This window comes from Leptodactylus fuscus, chromosome 3 (assembly GCF_031893055.1).
Source record: "Leptodactylus fuscus isolate aLepFus1 chromosome 3, aLepFus1.hap2, whole genome shotgun sequence".
NCBI classification, from domain to species: Eukaryota; Metazoa; Chordata; class Amphibia; order Anura; family Leptodactylidae; genus Leptodactylus; species Leptodactylus fuscus.
Window position 1 is genome coordinate 197,100,356 of NC_134267.1, and position 13,957 is coordinate 197,114,312.

Sequence of the window (13,957 nt, forward strand, 5' to 3'; positions counted from 1 at the left end):
CTCTCTGCATTCTGAATTGGTTGCAGGATGTAGGGCTGCTAGAACAAAGAGGGAAAGATATGTTGTAAAATCCTTTTTGCTTTTTTAGGTTTTTTTTTTTCCCTGTACTTTTCCACTTTTTTATTCAAATTGTACCGTAGGTCATTGTGTTTGCTTTTACTTAGTGTTTTAATTCATTCTGCTCACATTACATATTTTCTCAATGGACAGTTTTACATATTAAGTATAAAATATACTTTATATAGATTACAATATAAACTATGTAGGCTGTGCTTTCAAAAAATATATTATACAAAATATTAGAATAAATCTGAAAGAGAAGGGCTCAATTTTTTCATAATTTTATTTGCTGCTAAGGGCTCCAATCAATTAAAATGCCAGAATCACGACTGAATGTTGGTGGGATCTATTAGGACTTCGTGGCTTCTTTATGACCTCTTATGTGGCAAAAAAATTGGACTATTTCTATCTTGTATCCTAGTATTAAAGGGGTCTTCCATAGGTTAGGTCATCAATGTGTAATCGATGGAAGTCCAACACTGGGGACTCCCGCTGATCAGCTGCAACTTCTTCACTATGCCATTGACTTCATGTAACCAGTCACATGGTACAGCAGCAGCTCAGTCTCATTCAAGTGAAAGGGACAGAGCTGTAATAGTAAGCACAGTCCCTGCGATATCTGTGATAGGCCTCAGTGCACTCCTGTACGTTGCAGCATCTGTAACCAACTGATCTGAGAGGGACCTGAGTTGTGGATAGGTCACCAATGCATTAGTCCCCAGTCACCATGAAATAACACAGGGCAATGATTGACCACATGGTACAAACCTATATTACCCAATATTGCCCAGTGTTAACATACCCAGTGATCAAATGCAGACGATCACATCTTTTGTGCAGGCACGAAAATTACTATTTGTTGGCCGCTCGTATAAACGGCGTGTGCACTGCTGACCAGAGTATAAAGAATATATGGGAGAGAAAGCAAATGAGCTACAAAATATTCTGACCCCCTCACATCATTGCTTCGTGAAACTGCAAGTAAACCACCATATACTGGAAAGGAATTAATAACCTTTCCAAATGGCATGCTGTCCTCTCTAGGGTATTGTGATGCACATGTAATGTTATCCATCGCGGGCACACCCTTCCCAAAAACTCTAGTACAGCCACATGTTTGTAAAGTATTTACATCTGTAAGGCTTTCATCCCTTGTGATATAAAAAGTCTCTTCATCATTGACGTGTTTTGTATAATAAAAAGTCAAACCATTTTCCAGAATATGTCTTATCGGTTTCTTTGTGATCTATTAGTTGATACTTTCTCATCTACAGTAAGAGAAGCAAAAGAGGGGAGAAGAGTGGGAAGGGTCTGCGACATTTTTCTATGAAGGTTTGCGAGAAGGTTCAGACCAAAGGGACCACGTCTTACAATGAAGTGGCCGATGAATTGGTGGCTGAGTTTACTAGCTCTGCCGGACAGCTGCCCTCTGACTCTGTAAGTGAAGACTAGATTCGGTTGTCTTTTTTGCTTCTTTTGAAGGTGAATATAGGATCTATAACCCATACTCTTGTCTGTACTGGTGGTCCAGTGTATTACACTGGTATATTACTTTATATTACTATATTGTTTCTAACCCCATTTTCAGGGCTCCTTTTGTTGTGTATTCACTGTGCTTTGAGTAATAGTTTATGCCTTGTTTGATACTCAGGCCTATGACCAGAAGAACATCAGGCGGCGAGTATACGATGCCCTGAATGTATTAATGGCCATGAATATTATCTCAAAGGAGAAGAAGGAAATAAAATGGATCGGTCTGCCGTCCAACTCTGTGCAGGAATGTGAGAATTTAGAGGTATGCAAATACTATAGTACCTTTTGGGTTACATTGGGGTGAAACTGTAAGACTGTCCACCATTTTTACGCCAGCCTTAATCAATTCCCAGGTTGCCACGTGATGCACCGTGCGTCAGAATCGAAATTTACACCAGTCAGGAATTGGCGTAGATGGCAGGTGTAACTTTCTTGTGAATTAGAGGAGCTTGACTGCTTTTCTCTGACAGAGGGTGTCAGCCATTGATGAAGGAGTCGGTGGTTTGGCCTACTGACTCCACAGCCCTGGAGTTATACAGCAGTTCTCCGCTATTCCCATGTGGCTCCCCCAAGTCTGATTACAGACTGCAGCAAGGGTGTAACTACCAGGATAGCAGCCATAGACTAGACCCACCTCCACTGTCAGCGAGTTCACATTTCTCATAGATGGGCGTCCTAAGAAGGGAATCCTCTCTTTGATGTCTCTTTTGACCTATTATAGTGAGAAAAGTCTTGAAAACATCTAGAACACCAGTTTCATATGCACATTCACCGAACCCTTCTTTAGTGATAAATCAAATATGATTTATTTCCAAATTCAAAACATAGGTATATGGTTTTTTTTTACTGGTACACAAAATGAACCGTGCATAGAGCCTAGGGTTCAATCGAACCCTGGTTAAGAACCACTGCTCTAGAAGGATAAACCGTAGAATAAGTAGCAACCAAATCCTCTTGCTATTATTGCTTTATTGTTTTGGCAATCCAATGCAAAGCCTAGATGAGCGGCAGTCACTTTATACATCCAAGTCACCATAATAGTACATGTAATTTGTCTCGGCATGTGTTTTTGGCTTTGTTCTGCAGCCCTGTCCTATATGCTGTTATTTTTATGCATGCACAGATTGTGGTAACGCTATATTTAGGTGCATAATATGTGCTTTTCTGGAGTGTTTAGATCCGAGTGTACAACATTATAATAGGCAGGACTGGGTCGTTGAGTTTATTTTGGATGATTTTAATAGCTTGGTTACTGTGTTAATGCCTGCATGTTGTATAATATCCATAGGGCATGTGTATATTTTCGGCTTGGTAAATAAATCTGTTGTATTGCAGGCAGGATATGTACAGAGCTAAGGTCCCTGTACCCAGCTGTGGGGAGCAGCTGACTCGGCAGCTCATTACTAGTGCAGTTCATCAGACCATGGCTGCCCGCATGAGCGGGGGTGTAAATGTATGTGCCGATGAGAATCTACAAAACCACAGCTATTCTGTATTATGTAAGACCATAGCAAACTAAAAAAAATAGGTTGCTATTTTCATTATGAAAAGTCTTCCTAAGGATCAATTCACACATGTGTGAGACAGACATTTCCTACATCTGAATGGGTTTCTGCAGCATGAGCTTGGATTTATGTGATCCCCTTCAGGTGAATGGAACAGTTTCAGAAATTTCTGCAACAAATCTGCTGCATGTGAATTAACCCTTTTGGTGCTTCCTATCCCAGTTATTTGGTGGTCACGTCTGTGTGTATGGAGTTACTACTAATGTGTAGGGTAAAGGAATGTATAGGTTATTTGTCAGGTGTTCTATAGAATATGCATAAGAGCTGCAGAGGGTGTTGTGGATGTAACAGGGCACACTTTTCCCCAAATGGGATTGTTCATTGAGTGCAATGCTAGTCTTACCATATGCTTGAGATGGCTGTCACACAAATAAGAGCTGTTCCTCTTGATACCACCATACAACATGCACATTTGGAGCTACCTGGCAGACTTGTGCTTTTTACTGGTGGGTTAAATAAGACTCCTCTGGGCATGCCTTATCTCACTTTAGAAGAAAAGGATGGAGCATGTTGAAATCCAACATGTCTGACCTTTCATTTCCTTGCCATCATGGAAGATTCTGTCATGGATAGTCGATGGTCCTTCCAAAATCAGGGGGTCGGCTGACATTCATCTTATGTCTATAGCCACTCTTTATGGCCTGAATTATTGATGTCATTGTTTCAGCTGTGAAAACACGGATGAAGTCATTTACTTGCATGTGTATTTTTGGCTTTATAGATAGAGAAGCAGAGGAGGATAGAGCGTATCAAACAGAAGAGTGCTCAGCTACAAGAACTGCTGCTACAGGTACACCGCCACATTTGTATAATAGAGTATAGAAGTTATATTATTGTACTTTGTGTTTAGTATTTTGAGTATTCTTCCTGAAGGCCCTCAATCTATATATACCTATGATTTGTATAAAACATCAGTACCTGATTTGTGGGAGTCTGCTATCCGGACCCCTCACAGATCAGATATTCCTGAAGCCTCCAGGTGCTGCAGTGGACAGGGAGCAAACTGCACCTATTGATATAATAGAAGTGGAGCTGTAGTTCCCTTGAACCACCACTATATAGCGGGTGGGGCTGCTGTTCCACTCCTATTACTTGAATATTAGCAGATTGCATATGTCTTTTTCTATCCACTACAGCAGCTTGCACCACCTCGAGGCTGCTGAAACAGCTGATGAATGAGCTGTCTGGGTATCGAACCCCAATACTGTAGAGCACATACTGATGACCTATCCTATAGGGAGGTCAACAGTATAAATATCCATTTGATGCTGGTAAAAGCTTTTAAGCTTTGCTATGGCGTGAAAGGAGGACTTGGAATACCCACAGCCTAAGACCTTTAATGTAACATTAAAGCACTGGAAAAACCCTTTAAGCAAAATATTCAAATGTGTTCTATTGAGTTTTGCATAGAGAAATGGTTGCAATATTTGCACATTGTATCATAGCTTTACTTGGATTAACTGCGCCATAGTTTAGAACAGGTAGAGCTTCCACATTGCAATGTATTACCTCCATTTAATGTTTATGGGTTTATTCTTGTGCCCTCCTAGGCACTTATCTATGATAACCATGAGGTCACGTGTTTGTAGTGTTTTTCCTGTACATAATACTGCCTTACCCATATCACATTACTTAATGAATGTTTGCCATGCTGCTGTCCAGTAACTTCATAATAGCTTGTTTGTAAGCCATACAAGAGTCATCCTCCTTCTACCCTGGGCACGGAGCCGTCTAGCTACAGAGAATGACTTTGTTATGTTTTTTCTTCATGCACTCACTTTCCTGAAGTATGTGTCTCGTATCGTATGCTTCTCATCTGCTTGTCGCGTCCTCATTGTGTATGAAGTACAAAAAGATTCCTCCCGCTTGCTGCCATATTTTAACACTGAGGGTCCTGTGTGTCTTTGTTAATGTAAGCGTGCATCATGTGAGCCGCTGGTCACAGGGCCACCCATACAATGCTGCAAAGAAAGAATGAAGACTGTGACAATGGAAGTATTTGTTAAGTCTCATCAGATAGCAGACCAGAAACCCTGTGAATGGGTTGTCCTCCATATAGTGGCGTTTTAATAGGTTTAGACTAAATAATTGCTATGATGTATGTATCCATTGTGTAGCGCCATTGCAAATTCAGGGAACTCTGCTTTCATGATGTTACCAGGTTATGACATGACCACCGATAATCTGATTGTAATGTGTATATAATATAATACACATCACACATTCCTCACCTTTATTTGTATGGCAGAGGAAAATGCACACATAGCAATTCCTATGACAGTCTTACCAGCACAAAGACCTTCAGAGACCTTTTATATGTCCCACATCTTTGCATATGAAAAAGCTGACTAGTAGATGGGTAGTTTAATACACGTGGCAAATCTGCTGTGGATTTTACCCCTTTTGCATCAAAGGGTCGAAGATGCAAAGGAAACTTGAGAACGCCTGCAGCACAGGTCAGATTCCATGTGGAATATTTTCAAGGCAAGTGGATGAGACTTGTTAACCTGTCATCCACTTGCCTGCTACTGTATTCCGCAGTAGATTTAACTGTGTAAATCCTGCAACAAAATCCACAGCAATTTTGTCCCATAAGGACTTACCCTAACAGTGAATATACTGCGGTCCCCTTGTATGTACAGCTCAGCTATGATTTGCTTGGGAGATCATTTCGGGCATACTACCACCTAAATGGCCTCATAGTTATAGCTTAGCTATCTGTTGACTTTCTCTTCTTATTCTCGTCTCGTAGCAAATCGCCTTCAAGCACCTTGTTCAGAGAAATCAGCAAAATGAACAATTGAGTCAGACCCCTCCTGCTGTAAACTCCACCATCAAGCTGCCGTTTATCATTGTAAACACAAGTAAGAAGACGGTCATAGACTGCAGTATTTCTAGCGACAAGTGAGTACAAAGACCTAATAGGAACCGCCTTTCTGTCTTTAAGTCCAAACATTTATGCCTGTGTATTGAAGACCTACATTGTTCTAATTTGATAATTATTACATTTTTGGCTGTATTTAGTCACCACTAGGGGGAGCTACCTGCATATAGATGTATTCAACTAGCATTGAGCTTGATAAGAATCAAATGAGACTTGTGCTATCCTTTAGCTTTGGCCCCGAGTGACATTGCGGCCACTTTCACAGTCTTGTCTGTGTTATGGCCATAGTTGCTAAGCAGCTCTAGCTAGCCTAAAACTGTATGTAGGACGTTCCTGCTAGTGATGGCTACATGTAGCCACCAGGACTGCATTATAGCAAGCAAACAGTCAGTGGCAAAAGCCCTCTCTGTACATGCTCCATAGCAGTTGTGTACCCTGTTTAATATTTATCACCTTCCTATGCCAGGATCGTGAAGTCCTTTACATGAAAATTTAGCATCTTTGGCATTTTTATGCCACTTACACAAATTTTTTGGAAAGGTGATGTAGATGGCAAGCTGTACGTGGGACATGCTCTGGCCGCACCAGAATGATCATCATTTTGAAGTGGCTGAAGTTGTGTCCCCAGGACTTGCAGAGGACAGTGAAAGTCGCTTCATTGCATGCATCGTATAGATTACTATGTTTGGGCAACCTAAACCTATTAATCGATTACCTTTAATTTCCTACTATCTCATATATCATCTTGTCGCTCTGGTTTTCATTATAATGTGTTTTAGTCCATTCACCACATTTTTGTGTTTTTTACAGATTTGAATATCTTTTCAATTTTGACAATGCCTTTGAAATACATGATGACATTGAGGTTCTGAAGAGAATGGGGATGTCATTTGGGCTGGAATCTGGGAAATGCACTTCAGAAAACCTAAAACTTGCCAAATCCTTTGTACCCAGAGCTCTGGAAGGATATGTAACAGGTAAGTGATATTATTATTACATTGGTAAGCTTATGAGGCTACTTATACCAGTGTTCCAACAATACTTCTGTAATGTCATTACACATTTGCTAACAGCAGGGGGCAGAGCATATTCATAAAAAACTGAAGATTTTAGGCCTCTTGCACACGACCGAGTGTGCAGGCCGAGTGGGTGACAATTTAACGGAAGTGCCTTTCGTGATTTATTAATTTATATAAGGGTCCATTCAATTCTAATCTGATATCACGGAGCAGGATAGGATAAATATAAATATCAGATCGGATTGGAGCGTTGGAGTCTCACTCAGACTGTGCTGTCCGCCATGTCATGGGGCCTTGCTTCCCAAGATCTAAGATACTAAGTTGCATAGCCAGAGCTCTGTGTGAGTCTGCCAGCAGAGCAAGAGTATACATATTATTGTAGTGCAACTTGTAACCAAAAATGGTGATTGTACAGTACCTACGCTGGCGGCTTCTCCAGAATACTGTTTCAGATAGCAGACCCCCTGCTGGTCTCTCTGTTGGGAGTAGTTACAATGAAAAGTTTCTTTACTCTATAATAACATATCTTAGGTACAAACAGGAAATCCTACAGAAACAAAGCTCTTCAGTCTTTAGAGCGTCAAGTTAATCCTAGACACCCCATCTTACTTAAACATCTGAAGTTTCCATCCGAATCGCAATGTAGTCTATTGCCCCCTGTTATCACCCATTAAGCTGGTAATCTTTAGTGACATTCATGACTGTAAAGCAGACCATATATGTTGGATAGTTATTTGCCAGGTAGCCATATTCCCAAGCCCCATATACATGAGACTGTGTTCTCAATAGGGTCAGGGGAATAATCATTGCTGGACACCTCCAGTGCTGATTCATCTCCCCTAAGGCTAAGTTCACATCTGTGTTAGAGTCTCTGACTCCACTGTAGATTCCACCTAAAATTGGCGGATTAAATTCAGAGACAAAGGTATGGTTTTGGTATGCTGTTGTCGTTACCTTTTTTGTTCTCCTCTGGCTAGAAATAAATATCTCATTTTTGTTTGGTTTATGTCCATGGGCATTTATTTAGGTGTAACATACTGGCTTTTTATCTATTTATTAATAAAAGTTTTTGGGTTTTTTTTCACCACCACATTTCCAGTTCAGTGTTACTTATTTCTTGTTGGATGGAATTGTTACTCTGTGATATAAGGATGATTATAGCATTATAGGTTATGAGGTCTGTGGGTGTCCTTGGGTAATTGCTTTTTAAGCAGACAGGCTCTCCATCTTTTGCATCCTCATGCGGACCCGAATGCTAGTGTGAGTCTAGTGTAAGGACAAGCATATCCAACGTGTTACATGTGCCCGATTTCTGTCTTCCACCTACCTCTGCCTTTAGATAGTGAGGATACACGCACGCACGCACGCACAGATGGTTGGATGGACTCACTGATTTCACCACATCCACCAAGTGTACTCAGCTATCACCGCCATGTTAGAATTCATCCCTGTGATAGACATCATACCTATGTTATGTATATTAGATTGTAGATTTGGGGGAAAAACTACTTTGAAGTCTTATGCCAATGAGGCATTTGATGCACCAGTGGCGGGCCTTCAGCTTCCACGCGCACTGCTCTTACTGTTCAGACGCCAGCCATCTTCTACCTGCGTCACCCCCATGCCATGAGACTTGATCCTCCCACTGCTATGATGTCTCCCTTTCTTCTTGAGCAGAAAGAGCAGTGCTCCAGGGAGCTGAAGACCCGCCCCCAGTGCACCTACTGCTTCATTTGTATAAGACTTTAAAGTAGTTTTTTTTCCAAATCTACAACAATGACATAACAAAGGTATGTTGTATATCTCTGTATTGTCCTCTGTAGCATGGCAGTAGTAGTTGAATATGCTGGGGGTGGTGGTAGACTTAAATGCAGAAAAATGTCTGTCCGCTTCTGTCATCTCTACTCTCTCATATAGTTCCATACTTGGTAATCTCCAGGTCCATTTCCGGGCACATTTTAGGATTCGTGCCTCTTTAAACAGAATTTGAAACTTTTTATTCAGGTATCCAGTTTGTGGTGGTCTCAATTAGAGATAATCCAGGCTGAAAGAGTTAAAGAGTTAAGTGGCCCCGGGCAGGGTTTGGATGCATGACTGCAGAATACAAAGCCGCTAAGTGGTGGGGGTTCCGTAGTCTCGGCCATTGTCTGTAGGACGGGGCAGAGCTGGCTGCAGACTTGCCATGCATATTAACAGGGACAAGGCTATTCATTTCCTCCTCGGTGCCATCTCTGCTTAATGAAAGGGCTTTTCCTGTTGATCGCTCAGAACAGTCTGTCCACTGAAGGGAAATCCCATTCACATTTACTGGACAGAATACTACTAAATGTAGAGCGCAGTCACACCATGCCAGATACACAGCTTAGATGAATATGCCTTTGGGCACTACCTATGTTATATCAGGGGAACCATATTGTCATGTGTTTAGCTCTCCATATACAGTAAATCTCACTCTTTGATGGAAACTCTTCCATGTTGTAATGGTTTGATCATGAAGTCTACAAACCTAGCTCTGAATGTTCTTCTATAGGCCACCGGTCTCAAACAAGTGTGCTACATGCAACCCCTGGGGCGTTCATCTATGGCCTGCGGCCAGGGATGGGATACAACCGGTTCTGACAATCCAGATGTTAAAAATGCAGCCAGATTGCAGGGAAGAGAAAGAGCCCTGACCCAGATCTGAAACTGACAGAGCCCTGCCACGTTGCGACTGTGACTTGTACCACCTGCGGGCAGCGTGAGTGCAGTTCTCACCTCTCCCCTTCCTTCCTGCTCCTTGCAGTGCACCCAGAGCAGAGAAGGAGCTCGGCCAGGGAGCAGTGAGCAAAGTGCTGTACTAATAATCACCTGTATATGAGGTGCTGATGGGATCTGCCACTGTATGGGGTATACAACTTGGGGGCCATTTTACAGAATCAGGGCTTAAGGAATTCGTCCTGTCAATTTCAGTTTTTTTGTTTTTTTTTGTTATATGTGGGCTATTTACCTGGCTGAGTTTGAGACCCCTATTACAGGCTATTGGGTTGACTTTGGTACAAAAAACAGAGTTAGATGATGAGCTATTATTAGGATAGGTAATCAGTATCAGAATGGTGGGAGTCCAACATGCAGCTCCAGCTGTACTCAGCAGCGGTCAGCACCAGAACTTATCCAGAGAACTGAGCCGCAAGCATGGCTCCATTCTGTATGTAGTGGCTCAGCTCCTGACATGCATGCTCTAATAAGTACGAAATGTATGAATACATTGGGTATTACCAGTTAGAGATATGTCCTTATTCACCCTGACACTGACCAACTGCTGCTGACAGCACCAGACTGTGCCAGGATACACCCACTGTAGAGGATTGGTTTCACCCATCATAAATTTGCTGGAGGAATAACTGAGGAACAACACACCGCAGAGATATAAGAAAAGATACTCCTAGAATATCAATGTTTCTTTTTGAGAAATACACGTATTTAATAAAATCGACAAGTAAAGAGAGGGGACCGATCCTCTTTAACCCTTAGATACTATCGTCAGGATTTCTCACATAAGTATTATCAAGGTGTCTGTGGGATTCCTCTATTGTCCCACTTTTTTTAATAAAAAAAAAAATTCTCTATTTTGCTCTTAGACTTCCTACATTCATGTAGAAACCTTACAATATAATTTGCTTTGGCTTTGCGTTATAAAAAGAAATTTTTTTATAAAAAGTCATTCCTGGCTCACTTAGGCCGAGAAGGATCAGGCTCAACAGTTTCTAATCTATAAGTGGAAACACAATAATTAATTAAATGAGTGACCAGGCAGCTGTCTGATTGTGCTGTGACCTGTGTGCTCATCACATGACCGTGGACCGCAAATCACATGACCATGGACCGCAAATCACATGACCATGGTCAGACTTTTATCCAATGGAAGTAACAGAATGAATGACAGCAAGCCGAAATCTAGAAAACCCGAGAGGAATTGATAAAGTATATTGGAAAATTGTACAACTTTTTATTATACAAACCATAACATTTGTCTCTCAATATTGGTCTGAGAGTGGACAACCCCTTTAAGGGTTAAAGATGAGTAAGAATATGAGGTTCACCCACAGATATTGCTGGCACACCTTTTTGGAATTTACTATGAAGTAGGAGGATGAGCTACAGATACTGTAACAGCTCTGACACTGGCCGGAGCCTAGTGGCTGCTATCAGCAGATGTTCGGCACAGACAAGGCCAAGGTCAGCCACATCTCACAACTCCATGAGAACTACCAGTTGGCACCTAGGATGTGTAGCTGCCATTGTACCCACCTCATTCCTAAGGGTCGTGACATAGTGTTCTTCACTCCCTCATTCTCAAGGACTTGCTAATCAGATCCTAAATGACAAGTGTTCCCCGGGCCTGAATGCATCTGTCCTCACCCGCCCTGCGCTGATAGGAATGCTATCAGAGATGAGTGAGAACATGTGCGAGTAGTCGTAATAAGGTGACAATTGCTTATTATTGAACCAGTGTTGAAGAATTGTCCATTACTGTGCTCCTAATATATATTTTATGATCCCACAAAAATATTGCAAAAGAGTTATGTTATTTGTCTTTTCTATCTGCTAGACATGGCTTCGGGGACATCTTGGACAGACCAAGGACTTCCTTTCAGTACATCACAGTTGGCCTCTGCAGCGCACTCTGCTGGCACCACTGCTTACTCACAGTCCAGGTACGGTTAGGTCAAGCTAAAAATAGGCCTTGTCCCCGTTTTTTTGGATGGTCCCAGTAGAGGACTTCAATATTTTTTATCCCAGAAAACATCTTTATGACCTAATGATGACCTAGGTCACTAATATCAGATCGGTGGTGTCTAAAACCTGCCACTTCCATCAATGTAGTTGTTCTCAGCAGCTGATATTCAGAGAGTGGAATAGGAAACAGACAGCGCTGTTCTGTGTGTATGGTGGAACTGAGTCATTGCAGCTAAGATCTCATTGGAATGAATGGGAGCTGATCTGCAGTACCCAGTCTGACCACTACACAGAGAACAGCGATATCTGCTTTCTGCTCCATTCTCTGAGAACAGGAGACTGGTGGAGGTGCTGGGTGTTGGACCATCACTGATCTGATATTGATAAATTATTCTTAAGATAGAAACATCCTTATTGTACCAACCTAATGTGGACAAGTATGGATTTTGCAGTTCAAGCCCCATTCCCTTCAGTAGAGATAAAATGCAATATTAGACACAACCCAAATGGGGCGCTGTTTCTAGTAAAAGCAACCATGTTCTTCTAATCCTGAATAACCTCTATAGTCTACAAAATAACTTTAGTTTTTTTTTAACTTTATTCTTTGTGGATGTTCCCAACAGTGTGAACACGGGATTGTTTTTCGACACCGACATGTCTTTGACTAACAGCAGCCACCACTCCAGCTCCGGCACATCCCACTACACAGAATCCCGAGGGGAGACCCCATGTTCATTTGATGATGACGAGGATGACGAAGATGACTCTTCTTCCTTGGAATAGAATGGCAGTGTGACAGAATGTATGTGAAAGCACGTACTTAGCTTAGTCTTCCAACACCGTTTCAATGGGAGATCACATCGGGATCAACAAAGTTTTTTTTGTTTTGTTTTGTTTTTTCAAAAATGAAAACTCGCCGCGGACATATTTCCAGATGGCGTCTTGCCATCTGAGAGATGACTACATTTGCTCCAATAACGCCGTTTCGATTGTTGGGCTTTTAGACACTGTGTTTGCAAGGATTCTGCACAGGGTATGATAAGAGGACCTGTATGAGCTGCGAGAGTGAACGCTCCTTTACCTGCAGACTGTCGGAGCAGTCACTTCACTGCCTTTGGATAATAATGCTTCTTTTTGTAAATTCCTATCTTAAGCTTGAAGCCATGTCAGTAACACAGAACACCCAGCTAAGCTAGAAGCGACGCCTGCCAACGATCTGTGGGAAAGATGCTGCTATGTTCTGATTGCTGCAGTCTGAGAGAATCAGAGGATCTTTCTTTCTATAACAGAGCCTGTCTTGTACAAAAAAGGATTTCTAGCGCCATCCGTAGAGAAAAAGGGAACACTGTGATAGAGAACATTTTTGCATTTACCCTTTTTTTCCCCCCCATGTTTCATCCATATTGTACCAAACACAGTGTATGATCTCATGCCGTGCCCTGGATTACCGCACCACTTGCACCTCAACAGTTAAAATGTAACTTACTATTTGAGGCCATCTCTATCCATTTCAGTTTGTACGCAAACAGCGAATAGTCTTTCTTATTCGGTATAGGAATATATATATTCCTATAATAATTATTCCCATAACAGAGGAACAACACCATGCAGTTATAAGAAAATGCAACACAACAGAACACAAGTATATTCTGTAACAAACATGTCAAGAGAGTCGAAATGTTTTCTATTCTGGGGGTTTTCCCATTTCAGACCAATATTAAAGAGGATGTACGGTGCACGTTTCTGACAGTGGAGAGAGATCAGCACCGAAACTAACTGTACTAATATCTCCAGCATCGGGGCGCATACCGGGAAAGCTGACCGTGCACTAAAATGTCAGCTTTCTAAGGACATGAAAGATCCTCTTTAAGAAAGAGTTATTGTTTGTATAATGAAAATGTATTGCAACATTGTACATCAATTCCTCATGGTTTTCTAGATCTCTGCTTGCTGTCATTCATTCTGCTTACTCCCTGGTAACAAGGTGTGCACCTGTATGTCCACCATAGGATCATGGACTGGTCCACCACATGACCACGGACTGTCCATCTGTTGACCACGGATTGATTTTTATCCGCTTGCAGAGATCTAGAAAACCATGAGGAATTAATACAGAAAGTATATTGGAAAATTGTACAACTTTTCATTTTATGAACATTTCTCTTTCAATATTGATCTAA

General features: G+C 41.6%; 1 protein-coding gene across 2 annotated transcripts in view; it reads left to right on the forward strand.

The window, feature by feature from the left end:
* The window catches only part of TFDP2 (transcription factor Dp-2), a 46,855-nt gene extending 33,282 nt beyond the window's left edge, over nucleotides 1-13,573 (forward strand). For both annotated transcript variants that reach the window (XM_075269015.1, XM_075269014.1), the window contains 7 exons: nucleotides 1,335-1,497; nucleotides 1,712-1,855; nucleotides 3,880-3,948; nucleotides 5,911-6,062; nucleotides 6,853-7,019; nucleotides 11,650-11,755; nucleotides 12,401-13,573. In XM_075269015.1, the coding sequence (XP_075125116.1) occupies nucleotides 1,335-1,497; nucleotides 1,712-1,855; nucleotides 3,880-3,948; nucleotides 5,911-6,062; nucleotides 6,853-7,019; nucleotides 11,650-11,755; nucleotides 12,401-12,560 (961 nt within the window). In that variant the 3' untranslated portion in view covers nucleotides 12,561-13,573. The remainder of the gene's footprint in view (nucleotides 1-1,334; nucleotides 1,498-1,711; nucleotides 1,856-3,879; nucleotides 3,949-5,910; nucleotides 6,063-6,852; nucleotides 7,020-11,649; nucleotides 11,756-12,400) is intronic.
* Nucleotides 13,574-13,957: the final 384 nt, after the last annotated feature.